This window comes from Sitophilus oryzae, unplaced genomic scaffold (assembly GCF_002938485.1).
Source record: "Sitophilus oryzae breed Bouriz unplaced genomic scaffold, Soryzae_2.0 scaffold_857_pilon_pilon, whole genome shotgun sequence".
NCBI classification, from domain to species: Eukaryota; Metazoa; Arthropoda; class Insecta; order Coleoptera; family Curculionidae; genus Sitophilus; species Sitophilus oryzae.
The window spans coordinates 4,591,755-4,609,071 of record NW_022147480.1 but is presented as its reverse complement, the minus strand read 5'-3'; the positions used below and the strand labels follow the sequence as shown (position 1 = coordinate 4,609,071).

Here is a 17,317-nt window from a genome sequence, read left to right as displayed (position 1 = left end):
TTAATTTTGTCAGAACATAATTTTTGAGAAATCTGAACGATTTTTTGCAGTGTAGGTTTTTTAATTTGTTGTAAGCTCAACTTTGAGCTTAAAATTAACAGTTTGGTTATACAGTGTGGGCCCTCTGATAGATTTCGACAAAAGTAATATATTCATTCTTTACTGTTTTTCAAATAAGTCCAAAATAACCCAGTCGTTTTAGCTAGATGATTAAAAAACATGTTTTTCTTAATTTTTGGGAGTCACAGTTCTTATAGTTTTTAACTGAAAATTTAAAAATTTAACCAAACATTTTTGAAAAAACATATATAAAATTTTAAACATTTTTTTCAGGAAAAAAACTCATATGCGTGTCTAGGTTTAAATACTTATACCACCCCTAAAAATATTTGCACTTATTTAATGTCCACCCGGTATAACATACAGTGTATCTAATTTTGTCTTCTGGTTTGTGAGATATTTGTTATTTAAATTCGGTTAATTTTTATCTTTTGTTATTTCTGGAGAACCCATTTCAATTAACAGACTTAAAACCTACTTTAAATTGAAATATACTGCAAAATAAATTTAAATGGTGTTAAATTTGTGACATTTGATCTACAAAACATTTTAGATATTATAGTTTTTACTGTATTGTTTGTTTTTCAGTTGTTCAAATTTATTTAATTTTAAATAAGCTTTTTTGATTAATATTTTCTTTTTTATATATTTTGTCAAATATTCTGTATGTTGTTAGTTACTATTTGTGTTGAAGAGATGTATTGATTTTCTTGTAGTGTGTGCAAGAAAATTCATTATAGCAATAAAATACGGAACTGACTGTTTTTCCAGTGGCGGATCTACAGTTTTTTCATTGTCGAGGGGTCTAGTATTTAAAAAAAAAGTCCAACAGAGTGCTCGTTGAATGAGTATGCTAACAAACCAACTGCTTGGAGGGAAAAGAGGAGAAAAAAATTACTAAACGAGGTCCACCAAATCGTGGCGATATAACAGTGTTTACTAGTTTAGTATGATGTTGTACTAGGTACTTATATTTTTGATACATTTTGATACAAATTCTGTTCTTTTACAGTGTTTTCTTACTTCTGGTTTCTGCAGTGTAAATAATTATTATTATTGTGTTATTTGCGCTATTGCGTTTCATGATATAAAGAAATATAAGAATTTTATTTTTTAACCACTTAATCCATTTTATGGAAGAAAAATGGTACATTTAATACAAAACAAAAATGGAACAATTTTAAGGCTACTTTTCTTGAACTTACGATCGAGATACTTTTGGAAAATACAAAGTTTTGCCTTCCTAATTTTCGTTCTAAAAAGATATAATTGGTATCATTGAATAAATATTTCTTAAAAAGAACGAAAAGTTAGGCATCAAAACTTATATTATTTCCTAAATTTGTTCATAAGAAGTAGTTTTATCTAGTACAAGATGTATATATGAAGCAAAATACATACGTATACACGCGGTAGTCACAACTGCAATGTGTAAACAGAGTTTAAACGTAATACACAAGCACTGTGTATCCTACGGCACACTGTGTATCCCTTACTTTGTGTATACGTAAATGCTATACTGTGGCTACATTGTGAGGCGGACGTTTAACCTTTGTGCATACGTGTTGAACTACAATGTGTAAGCGTAGCATATTTACATCGGGGGAATTGTGTCACCCTGTGTCTACATTTAATAATGTTAACACATCGTAAATGTGATTTGATGTGCTGTATGGGATATTTCCTTCGGCTTATCCACGCTTTATCCGACCCCTGAAAGCGTCCCGAAAGCGACCTCGTATCTCTTCTAGTATCCGAGACTCCAATGATGAGGCCCCAGTTTAGGACAACCTATGTATATAGCATACAATATTTTTAGTTTTAACCTTCTCTAGTTCTCTAGTAATACTGATAGGTATAAAAAATGCAAAAAATCTAACTGTAACTTTTAGTTCCTTTCTAATATAAATCAAACATCACTTATATTTGGAATTGTTGTAGCTTTTTCTAGGAGTGGAGAATTTTTCGTAGATCCGCCACTGACATCTGTTAACTGTGTAAACTCTGATATTGAGTACTAGTACTGTTGATACCGCGTTACTAAATAATGTTTGTTATACTCTACCGATTGTTTGGTACAAATTATTATTAATATATTTATACTGTATAATTTTAGTTTAATAAAATAAATATTACATATTTTAGTTTATTTTTTCAATGTATACGTATTGATGTTTTTGACAGATTTATGTAACTATTTTTACCCGACCATACCAATAGGTATGGTAGGCTATTAGGATCGGCAAAAAAAAAGTTTTTTTAATTTCACTCAAAATGAGTTATTTGGGTCATGAATGACCTAAATACAATATATTTTCATGGTGTCTGTCTGTCTATCCGTAACTGTAACACGATAACTCAAAAACCGCTAAATCAATTTTAACCGAATTTGGCACAAAAATACTGTGGCACCCGGGAATCTGGCCATTAGTTTTTGGTGAGGGTGGGGGGTTGGTAAGGGGGTATGGGAGGGTGTTAAAAATTTAAAAAAATCGTAACTCCAAAATTACAGTAACTATCGAAACGCGGTTTTCAATTTAAGATTATAAATAATATTTGCAACAAAATTTGTAATAACATCAAAATCAGTCAAAGTCGCAGTTTTTGATATAAAAAAAAATATTAAGTATGGGCGGCGATACGTGCTTCCCGGCGCCATTTTTTTTAAATAAATCAGTCTCATAACAAGATTGAACGAACCCATAGTAGCTAAAAGAACTTTTTATTTTTTCGATTTTTTTTGTTAGTGGTCCATTTCATTTTGAAAAGCTTCGAAACAGCTATTTTATTTATTATATTGTAATTTTTTAATAAATCCTACATTATTATTTCTTGATTAGATTTACTTAAAATTTGGAACTGTTCGATAAAATAAATAAAATTGGTGTTTCGATGCCTTTCAAAAATGAAATGGACCATTATAAACCACAAAAATAAAAAAAATTGACCACATAAATAATTTTTTTAGCGGCTGAAAATACAATTTTAAGTGAAATTAAGATGATGGCTTGGGAAATTGCTGACATCAAAAAAACAGTAAATAAAATCCACGTCTTACTTCTAGCAAGCAGTTATAACATTGCTAATATTGGAAACCTCCCTTCTGAACAATGGCAGCTGCCACTCGCAGATAATGTTTCTTTGGAGTCCTTTGAAGCATTTTTGAAGGAAGATAAGAATATTGAACTGTTGGTAATGCATCAAGTAAACATTTTAACAAAATCATCGTTCTTTTTTATATTTTTTTAGAGTCAACGGTTGTATCTTTGCGGTGGTGAAACTGTTCACAAGGCAATATTTTCAATCATGAAGAAGCTTCTGGCTAAAGAGTTAGCAGTTTTGTATTCAGGCAGTGGCAAAAAGGGCAAGCTGTCATTTAAGAAGCTCAATTGTCACGCTGCAGTCATACGTAAGCATTATACTTCTTCCTTAATTTTTTCTATTGAAATCTCTATACAGGGTGAGTTTTAAATAAGTGCAAATATTTTCAGGGCTGGTAGATCTCGATAAAAGAAACATATTTTCTCTTTACCGTTTTTCAAATAAGTCCACAATAACCGAGTTGTTTTACTTTGAAAATTTAAATTTAATTTAAAATGATTTTTTTGGTTAAATTTTGAGAAATACTGTATCTTTTCTGAATTTTCTTTCTTGTGAATTTAATTTAATACATATGCTGCCATATTAACAAGATATATTTTCTAACTAAAAACTATTCGGAAAAATCCCTCATAATCGTGTTTCTGGGGTCAAAATATACTTACTTCTAAAAATATTAAATAACATTGGAACTGATGAAAAAAAATCAATATATATGAGACCAGGATAAAGAGCAGCCTCCTATATGGAGTAGAAACATGGAGAATAACTGAAAAATACAAGAAGAGGATAGAGGGCGTAGAAATGGATGCCATTCGAAGATTAATGGAAATTTCCAGACAACAACGAATAAGAAATAATGCCATAAACGTAATGGGTATAGATGGCACAATAATACAGGATATAGAGAGAAAGCAGCTGATCTAGTACGGGCATGCAGAGCGAATGAAGAATACAAGATGGCCCAAGAAAGTAATCAATTGGCCACCAAAGGGCAGAAGAAAACAAGGAAGACCGAAACTGAAATGGCCAAAAAGCGTACACAAAGCGATGAGTGAAAGAAACCTGTCAACAGAGGATTGTACGAATAGAACAGGCTGATGGGAAATTGGGTATCAGACAACGTAGAAAAACGTTTTAAACCGGATAATATATATATACCTAAAATATTTGCACTTATTTAAGACTGACTCTATATAACTACGAAGTCAAAAACAAAGGAGAAACATCTTGTTTTGAGCTTTAAATTTGTTTTTAGAGGCTGTCCGAAAACGATTTAAAAATGCCACCGACAACGAAATTGAGAAGTCGATTTCAGCATATTTGGCGGGAGCAGCAGACAGAGATGGTGGACGAAAATATAGATAGACTTTCCTAATCTTTCCGCATACATTTGTTTTTAGTATTCTTTTTTTTAATAATTGTTTAATTAAAACCTTTTCTGAAAAAAATTATATTCTAAAATAATGGAAATAAATCGTACTAGACAATTTTGTGTTTAGTATTTTTTGTAGCAATATCGGATACCTGTAGGAAATCCGTATTGACAGAAGGATAGATAGATTATTAAGCTAGCTGTCGGCCTATTCCACTGCGGCATTTTCAGATTAGTTGTGGTTCTTTTTTATCTCTGGTTATATTATTTACAAATTATTAGATAAATTCATCCCATATATGAACCTTGGAAGAAAATTATACTATTATATATATATTACTTATAATTATTACTATAATAATTATAATAATATATATATTATATTACTTATAATAATAAATCGCTAAAATATTAAGACTTTAACACCCTGTAGCTACGAAACAAAGCAGAATCGGACCAATGTTGAAATGAAAAATAAATCTAATTTTTACGTGACGAATCTTCCTACTACAGATGGCACATTCTTTTTGAAACACCCTGTATTCTATATTCTACATGGCAGTAAATGGGTAGTTGCGTCTTAATATTCAGCAAAAATTGCTGCAGCAATACCATCGTTCTATTGCATTTTGACATAGTTTTTTTAAAAAAAACCTTTTCCAATCTCCTATCACACAAGCTCTGGATTTTACTTTTGTCAAGTTTTTGTTTGTATCAATACTAAAAAATCATAGATTACTATAAATGATTACTATAAGAACAAAGGTTGTTTTTTGAATTTTTGATTTTTAAAAATAATGGGTGCCCCTAAATTTTTTTTTCAAATTTTTATAAATTTAATAATGTTTTTAGGATATTTTTGGTGCAACGTTTGTCACAGATCTTATGTTCATCGTCGCAACTGGGTGTCACATGTAAAATTCGAATGTCAGAAACCTTATAGATTTTTTTGTGACATGTGCGACTACAAAGCCTATAGAAGACAAAGTGTAAGGCGCCACTGTATTACCAAGCATGGGAAAATGCCAACTCATTTTTGACTGTTATTTTGATAAATTAGTAAAGTATTTGTAAATATTTTGATGGTTTTAATGATACTATTTAGTTGAAATCTTTGGGATTATAATTGATAATAACATAAATCTACGACAATACAAGTTATACCGACACAGTTATAAAGTTTAACTCTTGATGCACGTAATTAAGTAAGCCTGTTTCTCTTTTTTGAATGAATATGACTATAAACGCTAAAACTGCGTTCTGTGGCAGCCGAAGATGCTGGCATCATCAAAATTCGTGAAGCTATACTTGTGATAATGAAGATGAAGAACACAGTTCTTTCCACCAGGAGACTGGGTTATCAAAACTACTTTTTCATATGAAGTTATTTCCAAATAACTTGCCACTTCTACAACGGTAATCTGTTATTTCATCTATTATTTCTTGCTCCTTTATATTGAGTTTATTTTTTGATATATTAAGTACCTATGCATTCTATAACAGAAAGAATTTGGGTTTCATCAAGTTCAGAACCTTGTGATTTTGGATTTAGTAATTCTGCAGCATAATGAATGGGTTTAATAGCAAATTTTTCTCTTTTGTCAACAAACTCCAACAATTCGGATTTTTCTTTGTCGTCAAGTGAGGACAATGCAAGATTATTGTGAACTACCCTTCTAATATTACAAAATGCTTTTACAGCAAAATGAATCTCGATCAGGGATTCCCCTACGATACGACCAACGAGTGTGGGACTTCCCTGTAGAAATGCGAGGTTGCAAATAAGTAGGTGAATCCTCAAACTCGATATATTCACCATATTATTTGTTTGTAAAACTGTTCTATAGTAAGTTTAATGTTTATAGGGTTACAAAATATGAAAGATATTAATATATCGTATATATTATAAACATCGGGTTTGAATCGTTAATGACAAGATTTAAGTATTTTTTAAAATATTCCCAATATTTCCGAGACACGTTCGGAAATTTCCAATATTTCCATTTACAACACTACACAATACCAACAAGCATGTTATTCTCCCACTCCATCCAAAAAAACACCACAAGTATAATATAGCAACCTGTGTTATATTTTACATGACAGTTTAGTAATTTATTCGTTGCAAGGTAAAAAATGTGCTAAACTATATGTCCAATCGTTATAATATAAGCAAGGTTTTGATGGAAAAAGGCATCTCAACTTTCAACTAAGATATTAAAATGTCCCTGCAAAATAAATATAATATTAGCGTTAACTATTAGTTACATTACATTTAAACAGAGGGATCACTTTACCATAAAGGAATGTTTTTATTCCCTGAACATGTTTCGTTCTTGATCAAATCAAATAATAAAATGTTGTCAGTTTTAATGATATGTCTATACTAAAATGATTATAATAGTTCTTCTAACTGCACTATGTTTGTAAGAATGGGTTTGTTCTCAATAATAAGAGTATTGTTGAAACTACCTTATTGTTTTTTATGTGTTGTTTTAGCACGTAGTTACTACGTTTGTTACACCTGTCAAAGGGCGTACTCGAATCGTGGCAATTTGCAACGACATCAAAAGTACGAATGTCAAAAAGTTTACAGATTTTTCTGTAACGATTGCGACTACAAATCCTGTAGAAAAAGCGACTTGGAACGCCACTGTCTTATGAAGCACGGAGTTACAAAAACGCAAAATCCATGTTGATCAACAGAATAAATAATATTTTGCAAAAATTGTTTGGTTTTCCTAAAATTTCCTCATTATTTTTTTATTAGTTTTTTCTCAATTTATTTTTATACATTGTATACAGGGTGTTTCAAAAAACATGTGCCATATCTCGTGGGGAGATTCCTCACGTAAAAATAAGATTTATTTTTCATATCAACATAGGTCCGATTTTGCTTTGTTTCATAGCTACAGGGTAGTCAAGCCTTAATGATCTTTCGATTTATTATAATTTTCTTCCAAATGCCTTTAATGATTCGAATGAAATTTTGAGTGTAAGGGTTTGGTCTCAATAATAAGTCTATTGTTGAAACTACCTACCTTATTGTTTTTTCTGTGTTGTTTTAGCACGTAGTTACGTTTGTGACACCTGCCAAAGGGCATACACGAATCGTGGCAATTTGCAACGACATCAAAAGTTCGAATGTCAAAAAGTTTACAGATTTTTCTGTAATGATTGCGACTACAAATCCTGTAGGAAAAGCAACTTGAAACGCCACTGTCTTGTACACACAGGGAGTTACAAAGTCGCACAATAAATGTTGACCAATAGAATAAATAATATTTTGCAAAACTTGTTTGGTTTTTCTAAAATTTCCTTCTTATTGTTTTTTATAATTTTTTTTTCAATTTATATTTATACAGGGTGTTTCAAAAAACATGTGCCATCTCTGGTGCGGAGATTTTTCACGTAAAAATAAGATTTATTTTTCATATCAACATATGTCCGATTCTGCCTTGTTTCGTAGCTAGGGTGTTAAAGTTGTGACGGTCTTTCTCTGGAGACCTTCACTGACGCCAAGATTTATACGGCAATGTACAGGGTGTTAATAATCTATTCTATTGTAGCCTGCATTTTTAAATATCTTTAAATATCTCAAAAACCAAAGATTTTAAACATATTTAACCCTTATAATAAGTACCTTTTTTTGGACCCAAGAATCCAATAATGAAATAAAATACAGGGTGTTCCATAAGAAAAAATATAACTTTGTTATGTATCTTAGTTCTGAAACAACCTATACATTTCAAAATAATTTTAAATTGTCATCTTTCCGTTTTCGTATAGTCAACCGAGGAGTATGAGGTGCGCCACCCTGTATATATTTGCATTTCCTTTGCAAGTCTTCTTTCTATTAGACACTATACACTATAACAGGTAGAACACAGTTATTAAAATAAAATATTTCATATATTTAATAAAGCATTTTCTTGTAGCTTTTCGTTGTCATTGTGGCAAATCCTACAAGCAAGTTCACAACTTGACCCGCCACAAAAAATACGAATGTGGCCAAATACCGAAATTCGTGTGCAACATTTGTGGTTATGCAGGATTCAGGAACAACGTACTGAAGCTTCACTACATGACCAAGCACAAAGGTCTCTTCGCCAATGACACTTTTTAAATCTTATTATTCTGTTAAAATCATATGACAGAAAAAAAAACGACGTCATAGTGACCGTTGAACGGACAATCCATGATCATTTTTCAAAAATTAATATGGAAAAACGTAAAAAGTTATTCGCAGACAAATCTATACTATAAAACTTAATTTTTGAAACTGGTTTCGTGTTTTTTGGACTGACAGATATTTCCATCAAGTGTAGATAAATTAGAGGCCGCCGTGACGTCGTTTTTTACGTACATTATGTTATTTTTATGTCTCTGAGTTAGAAGTTGTATAGAGAAAATCGATTATACCCTACTGGCTTCTAATTCGTACCTATTGTAATATAATATGGGATTATTATTATTATTAGGATATTTGATTTTTGAGTCGGTGAAGGGGTAGGTTGCTCTTTTGCCATCTCTTCTACCTTTTTTTCATTCATACACATTCTATTTTTCATCAATAAATTATAATATACAGGGTGGAAAAAATAGATCATTTTAGTCCGCTTGAAAATAATTTAATTATAGATTTTGAAAGTAGAATTACATTATGTTATTTTCATGTCTCTGAGTTAGAAGTTGTATAGAGAAAATCGATTATACCCTACTGGCTTCTAATTCGTACCTATTGTAATATAATATGGGATTATTATTATTATTATTAGGATATTTGATTTTTCAGAATTATTTTTGTCTTTTGTTTATATTTAATAAATATATTGGCATTTTTAAACGTATAACACCAAATTTTATGTACTAAATTATGATGAGTTAATTATTTTCTTGATATATTTTTTTATTTAACCAAAATACATTTATTTGAAGAACACAAAGAAGATTTTCTTTTCTTTGGATATTTACATGAAATGTTTTTTTTTGGTGTAGCACGATATATTTCCTAATATATGAGAGTATTTTAATCAATAATACATGTACATTTTTAGGATTATCTTCTCATTTTGAATGTAGGAATTGTGGTAAGCAGTACAGGCATTATAAGGGCCTTAGGAGACATATCTCGGAGTGTGGCCAGGAGAAGAAGCAGAAATGTAATTTGTGCTCTCACAGGACCCATAGAAAGGAAAATTTGCGAACTCATCTGATAATGAAACATAAACTCATGTATTATCCATAAAGTAGTGATGGGAAAAACCGATTAATTTCAATTAGTGATGGGTTGTTATTTAACTATCTGTTATTTTATAACAATTATTTATAAATAACATAACGCAACCGTTACTACTTCTAAAAAATAACAGATATAAAGTAACGACACGTAGAGATCGGCCGCTCGTGAAACGAAAAACGAAGTCAGCGCTCTGCACCGCCACGAAATTCTATGCTGCTCGAAGCAATTCCAAAAAACAACTAGTATGGATTTAAAACCTGTTATTTCGTCAACCATCGATACAGGCGGCGAGACAACGGACAACGGAGTGGGGAATGCACTACGGCGAATGTAGCTGCTTCGGTCGATACCGCTTAAAAATAATAGGATATAAAAGAAGCAGGTTTTTTGAAACAGTTGCGGGCATAACGCCTGGCGGTCGAGATAACAGGAGTGGGAAAGTAACGCTGCTGCATCGGTCGATTGTGGATGGAGGTTCGAAACAGGTTGGAGAATAACGCATCAGTTGTTTTAGATACACTGTTTTTCAACCTGTTACGAGCATAACGGGCGGAGGTCGAGATATTATGGCGCTGTATGTTTCAGTACTTACTTATTAAGTTTCAATATTTAGGTATTTATTTATTCAGAAAAATTTTCAGAATAATATTTTAAGATTTTTTAAAAATGTATACAGGGTGTTATGAAAAATCTGGTCATTGATTAAACACGATCCTGCTTAAAGCCCTTGACGTAAAAAGCTGATTTTTGGAAAACGCATTGACTTTAGCGTGTAGAGGTTTGATAAGAAGGGATTTTTCGAAACTAGAATTCTAAGGGGGTGAAACTACCCTCAAATATTAGAATATTTTGTTATTTAAAAACCGATGAGTTTTTCGGAAAAACTCTTAAAACACGTAAATTTTATTATGTTGTTTTACATATTTTAAGATTTTTTAAAAATATATACAGGGTGTTTCATAAAATATGACCATTGAGTAATCACTATTCTGCTTAAACTGCTTGACGTTTAAAGCTGATTTTTGGCAAACGGTTGACTGTGGGTTTGAGGTTCGATAAGGAGGGGTTTCTCAATCTCAAATTCCAACAGGGTGAAAACGCCCTCAAATATTACAATATTTGTTATTTAAAAACGATTAGTCTTTCGGGAAAACGCCTGGACACGCATAATTTATTTTGTTTTTTTACATATTTTGAAATTTTTTAAAAAATCATACAGGGTGTTCCAAAACGTTGAGTAATTGATTAACCACGATTCTGCTTAAACTGCTTGACGTTTAAAGCTTATTTTTGGCAAATGTGAGAAAATTTTATCCAGTTTGTATGTTAATGGAAATTCTTGTTTTGCTTTATCATCACCATTAGAAATTATTAATTCGACGCGAACGAAGTCGCGGGTACACGCTAGTTTAAGTGTAAAATTAATTCGAACTCTAGTGTGTAGTTGGTTTACTTATGAAGAATATACTACACATTTTCTTATATTGCTATTTTTTGACCGCAAATGGTAAAATCATAACTAAGAGCTTCTCGCCTGTCGAGTGAGATGCACCCTGTACACTGCTACGCAATTCAAGATCTACGCGGATCGAGGGGCAGGGCGTAGGTAGATCGGAATGTATAGGTATAGACGAGTGGCGGAATTTTGGCTTTTTATATCGCAATTTGTAAACAGCGCTTATTTGTAAACAACCACCGTTTTTAGAGGGTATTTTAGATAACAATCGATATTTAGAAATGTTTTGACACCCTTGAAATACTACCACCGAGCACGTCATTGTTGCAACTTGCAACTGCGTTAATACGCCTGGCGGTGACCGCCTCATAATCTTTCAGATATTTAGCAGTAAAATAAAGAAACCTGTTATTTTTAAGCTGTTATTTTAAGCTGTTTTTTTATAAATAACTATAACAGTTTCAACTGTTATCTGAAAATAACAGTTTTGCCCATCACTAATTTCAATAATCGAGCGATCGCTCGAGCGAAATATCGCTCGTATTTAAAAATACGGTTTTTCGTCCGTCGCTTGTTGTAAGTACTCGTTAACGCCAAGCGCCAAACAGTAAGTTGCGTGCGCAGGGCACATATTCTTTCGGTGATGAATGGCAAGTGGCAAGCGACGAGCGACGAGTAATTCGCTTGATTTAGTTCATTTCAAAGCATTGTCGATGTAGGTCGTAAGATTTTGTCACTCAGATGCGCAACGGATAACGTCGTATAAATGTATGTAGAAAATTCGCTCGGCTTTTATCCGGTATGTCACATTAAAATCGGATTTCAATTTATTTCATTTTAGGATCGCTCGCGTTCGTCGCTTGTAACTCGTCAATTGCATCGCTTGTTCATAATCGAGCGATGTCGGTTATTTCAATAATTGAGTACTCGAGCGCATTTTCGCTCGAGTTATCCCATCACTACCATAAAGTACAAGTTTATAAAAAACGATTACTGGGAATCTTTTTTTTCAACATAATTGTATATGTTACAGTAAAGCTGGATACTTGGCTAGTTTAAAACTAACCAACAATTTTTCAGAGTATTTAAAAAGTCTGTAATTTTGAAATAATTCGCCTATTTCTGCAAAATGGCAGGTACCTGTAGTAGCTAATAACTTTTATTAAGTGTTGAATATGTTTGAAATTACCAAAATTTTGAAAATAGTGATTAAATGTTTAATCTTGGATTGTCTGTAAAATGTTAAACACAAAACAAATATGATTTATGGAAAATTAGTGAAAATGCCTTGTAAAATAATACAGACATTTATGTCGTCTAACGGGAAATTCCCTGACATGTATTTTCTGTAATTTTTCGGATGTCGTCTGTACCCCTGACTCGTTAGACTAAACATTACAGAATATACCGGGTGTCTCTCAAAATTGGCCCACTTCTATAACTTTTTCATTTTTTCAGATAAATAAACGAGATTTGATACATTAGTATATGCCATAAATTAGGGTTGATTGACGTATTCAATTGTTTTCGGTCACTTCCTGTTTCACCGGAAATGACTACAACTTTTCATTTTTAAATGGTTCCCTCGGTATATTTTTACCTTATTCGATAGAAAATCACACTCTGAATATATAATGACATATATGTCAACTTTTGACAAAAAAAACGTATTTTAAATTTCAATCTAGAGTGCCATGGCTGTGTTAAAAACACTATTTTTTAATCAAGGAGTCTTGGAAATAAAAAATAATACCGAGGTTGTCATTTAAAAATCAAAAGTTGTAGTTATTTCCCGTGAAACAGGAAATGACCAAAAACAATTGAATACGTCAATCAATCCTAATTTATGTCGTATATCAGCATACCAAATCTCCTTATTTTATCTTCTGGAAAAATAAATAAGTTATAAGGGTTAGCCACTTATAACACATTTTTGAATCTTAAAAATATCACACAATAGTGATATTTTTAAGATTCTTTAAAGAAGACTCAGTCAATAAACTCATAATATCACTATTACTTTCTGACCTTCCCCTATAGTTCTGCTCACGTGCATGTTCATATCTTTGACATATTTTTCAGGACTTACTTTGGGAAACACATCGTATATTTGTTCTTGATTATATAAAATTATCTACTTATTTGGTTTCTCCAACTAATGTGACTTCTAGTCCTTAAATACCAAATATACTTATTTTTACATTAGTTTTTGTTTTCTTCACCCGAAAATAGATAAAAAAATTGTAAAAATACTATTAAATCCTGGTAGAAGGGTCTTTAATCTTTAGCTAAACTAAAATATTTAGTTAAATTTTGTTAATTATAAAAAAATAAAAAGTTTATTTATATTTTAGTCTGGCCATTCAAGGAACAACGAGAACGAGTAGTTATGGATCTGAGATGTTATAAATGTGGCAACACTTTTACAAGAGTTGACAATTTGAAACGCCACGTCAAGTATATTTGTGGCGTGAAGCCACAATTCAAGTGCAGCTACTGTCCGTATGCTTCCAAGCACAAGTATGTTTTGGCACTGCACATCAAGACCAAGCATGGCGACTTACTCATTAATAACATTTGTCGAACAATATTCGAATAACATTAATGAAATTAATTTATTTTTAATTATAAGAAAGACATCATTCATGTGTTGTTGAATGAATTAAATATTATTCTGATCTTTAGTTGTAAAACTTTTGGTTATAGCAAGTTTTCACAATGGGACCCAATTTATATATACAGGGTGGCGCCTCTCATACGCCGCGAAAGCTCCAAGGAGAACGGTAGTTTATATCGAAATGAAATTTTGTCAGCATATGTAGGTTAATTGACAGCATTTTATAAAAATATATAGAATTATACAGGGTGTCCCCAAAAAAAGTTGCGGTTTTTCTAATAGAACACCCTAAATATTAATTGATTTTCGGATTTTAGGAAAAAAATAAAGGTGAGTTTTATTAAAAAAGCATATACCTAAAATCTCAGGATTTTGAAATATTTCAAATTTTGTGAAAATGAAGAGTAAATTTTAAATTTCGATAATAGCTACCTAAATTTTAGTTTACCTTGTATAGCCTGATATTTAGTTAAAGTAACCATTGTATGTTAAACCAAATTGAAATTTGACCCGAAAAGTTATATAGGGTGAGACAAAATTAATATGGAACATTCGTCACTTTTAAAAGCAAGTTACTCCTTTATTTTAAATAGAACATCCAGAAATGTAAAACCATGTAAACACTGTCTTTAACATATCCCCATAAAAAACTCAGACTAGATAAAATTAGGAGCATTTAAGTATTTTATTAACAATTGGTGAATGCACATTGCATTCACGAAATAATAGAATCATACAAATTCTCTCTGATGTAGTATAAGTTTGCATTTTCAGCAAATTTCTAAGAATTTTTTTTGTTTCAACTGACACAAAATGATAACTAGTTTAATTTGATTTAAACTACAATAGTTAATTTAACTACATATTAGACTATACCGGGTAAATTCAAATTTAGGTAACTTTTATTGTAATTTAAAAATTGTTCTTTATTTTTAGAAAATGTTAAATATGTCAAAAACCTTACATTTTAGTCATATACTTCTGTTATAAAACTTAACTATATAGGGTGTTTCATTACAGAACACACAACTTTGATATGTAACTTTTTTGGAGACACCCTGTAGAACTCTCTATATTTTTATTTATATATGCTTACAAAATTTCATTTTAATACAAACTGTCGTTCTCTTTGGAGCCTCCGCGGCGTATGAGAGGCGCCACCCTGTATAGGGTGTCCCAGAAATAGGTGCAAATATTTTATGGGTTGGTAGATCTAACCAAAAGAAATATATTTTTACCGTTTCTTAAATAAATTAATAATAAAGGAGTTATTTAACTTGCCACCCTATCTCGGTTAATTTTGATTTGAGCAAAAAAAGGGGTCAACTTTCGTTTAGCTGAAATCAATTATTACAAAAAAAAATTGTCTTTAAAAAGCTACTGTGAACCACGGAAAACATAAATTTTCCTGCGGAAATGCGTAATTTCCATATTTCGCACTTTAGAATAACTGAAATCTGCTATAAAAAAAAATTTGGGTTTTATTTTTAATATTTTTCTGAACATATAAACACAAAAATTTTCCTGCGGAAATAAGCTGTTTTCATTTTCTAAAGAAATTTATTAGACTTTAGAATAGCTGAAATCAGTTATATAAAAAATAAATATATTTTTGCCTTTTAGAAGCATTCACGAATTGAGGAAAATAAAAATTTTCCTGCGGAAATAAACTGTATCCATTTTCTGAGGAAATTTAATAGACTTTAGAATAGCTGAAATCAGTTATATAAAAAATAAATATATTTTTGCCTTTTAGAAGCGTTTACAAACTCAGGAAAATAAAAAATTTCATGCGGAAATGCTTGATTTTCATTTTCCATTTTTGTGAGCATAAATACATAAAAAAATATCTTTTTATCACTTTTGAACCAAAAAAATCATTTAAAAGTGTCTAAAATGCTATCCAATCTAATAATATTTTTACAAAATCACAGTTAATTATGAAAATATGAAAACCACAGCTTAACACCCTCCACAAAGAAAAGCTAACCAAAGCAACCCAACTCCTAACCAATCTAATAATATTTTTGCAAAATCACAGTTAATTATTAAAATATAAAAACCACAGCTTAACACCCTCCACAAAGAAAAGCTAACCAAAGCAACCCAAATCCTAACTAATCTAATATTTTTGCAAAATCACAGTTAATTATTTTTTTGAATCAGTCCTATTTACGTAAAGCTTTAATAAAAAAAAACAAGAATAAGTGCAACATTCCGAGGTTCTTATAGTTTACAAGAACCTTCTATTCTACAAGAATTGTTATTCCTTCGAAAGATGTTTTACCCCACACAGCACCCCTATTCGCTCCCGGGTCCCGTAAGCTTTTAAACTGAAAAATGTATGAAAAACAAAATGCACAAAATGACATTGATTAACCGGAATCAGTTACATTTTTCATGTAACTGATTCCGGTTATTCTAAAGTCAAAGCATTTTTTTATGTAAAATAAAAATAAAAAATTTCCGCAGATACTTTTTTGTGTTTTTATGTTTAGAAAAATGTCTAAAACACACTCCGAAGAAAAAAAAATCATATTTAGGTACACAGTTTTGATGTAACAGATTTCGGCTATACTAAAGTCCGAAAAAAGAGCATTTAAAGAACCACTAGGGATACAATGGGGACTCTTAAGCAGGCTAGAAGACCTGGATTACGCAGACGATCTATGCATCTTTTCCCATTCACATTCGGATATGTCTCAAAAACTTCTTAGACTCCAAGAGGAAGCTAATAATGTCGGTCTTCAAATCAACGTGGCGAAAACCAAAGAAATGAGGTCAAATACTCCCAACAACCAAGATCTATACCTCTCCAACCGAGCCATCGAAAGAGTTGATGAATTTCAGTACCTGGGAAGTATGGTTCACAGCGATGGGGGCACAGAGAAAGATACAGAGGAGAGGAAAGGATTTTGAAGGCCCAAAGAGCTTTTGGCATGCTTACACCTGTGTGGAACTCCTCTATATATATAGCAAAAAAACTAAAGTCCAGCTCTTCAATAGCAATGTCAAATCTATTTTGCTTTATGGACGCGAAACATGGAAGGTTACGTGTGGTCTCATGGATCGCCTGCAGGTGTTTGATAACAAGTGTCTTCGAAGAATATTGAGAATTTTCTGGCCCAATCAAATTAACAACGAAGAACTGTGGAGAAGAACATCACAAAATCGAATAGATATCGAAATTAAGAAAAGAAAGTGGGGCTGGATTGGGCACATTTTGCGCAGAATGGAATCCACAGGGAAGACGTGCCAGGGGAAGACCAAGGAATACCTTGAGAAGAACAGTAACCTCTGAAGCCCAAGAGGTCGGGAAAACATGGGGAGAGATCAAAGAGACAGCTCAGAATAGGATCAGATGGAAACATCTCTTAGAAGCCCTATATCCCACGAAGGGATGACGGGAACATATTATATATATATATATATATATATATATATATATATATATATATATATATATAT

At 31.6% G+C, this 17,317-nt stretch overlaps 1 protein-coding gene across 1 annotated transcript; it reads left to right on the top strand.

The window, feature by feature from the left end:
- Window positions 1-3,063: 3,063 nt before the first annotated feature.
- LOC115889855 (zinc finger protein 708-like) lies at window positions 3,064-16,768 on the top strand. The gene is made up of 8 exons (XM_030909932.1): window positions 3,064-3,252; window positions 3,310-3,469; window positions 5,387-5,523; window positions 7,034-7,106; window positions 8,473-8,634; window positions 9,592-9,696; window positions 13,587-13,752; window positions 16,489-16,768. The coding sequence occupies exons 1-8, from the start codon at window positions 3,064-3,066 to the stop codon at window positions 16,766-16,768; spliced, it is 1,272 nt and encodes a 423-aa protein (XP_030765792.1).
- Window positions 16,769-17,317: the final 549 nt, after the last annotated feature.

What these genes read in the sequence shown, in the direction of transcription:
- LOC115889855 (XM_030909932.1), top strand. Translation starts at nt 3,064, where the DNA reads ATGGCTTGGGAAATTGCTGACATCAAAAAAACAGTAAATAAAATCCAC. An exon ending in ATAAGAATATTGAACTGTTG is followed by an intron (nt 3,253 to 3,309) that starts GTAATGCATCAA and finishes ATATTTTTTTAG; the next exon opens with AGTCAACGGTTGTATCTTTG. An exon ending in AATTTGCAACGACATCAAAA is followed by an intron (nt 7,107 to 8,472) that starts GTACGAATGTCA and finishes ATTTTCTTGTAG; the next exon opens with CTTTTCGTTGTCATTGTGGC.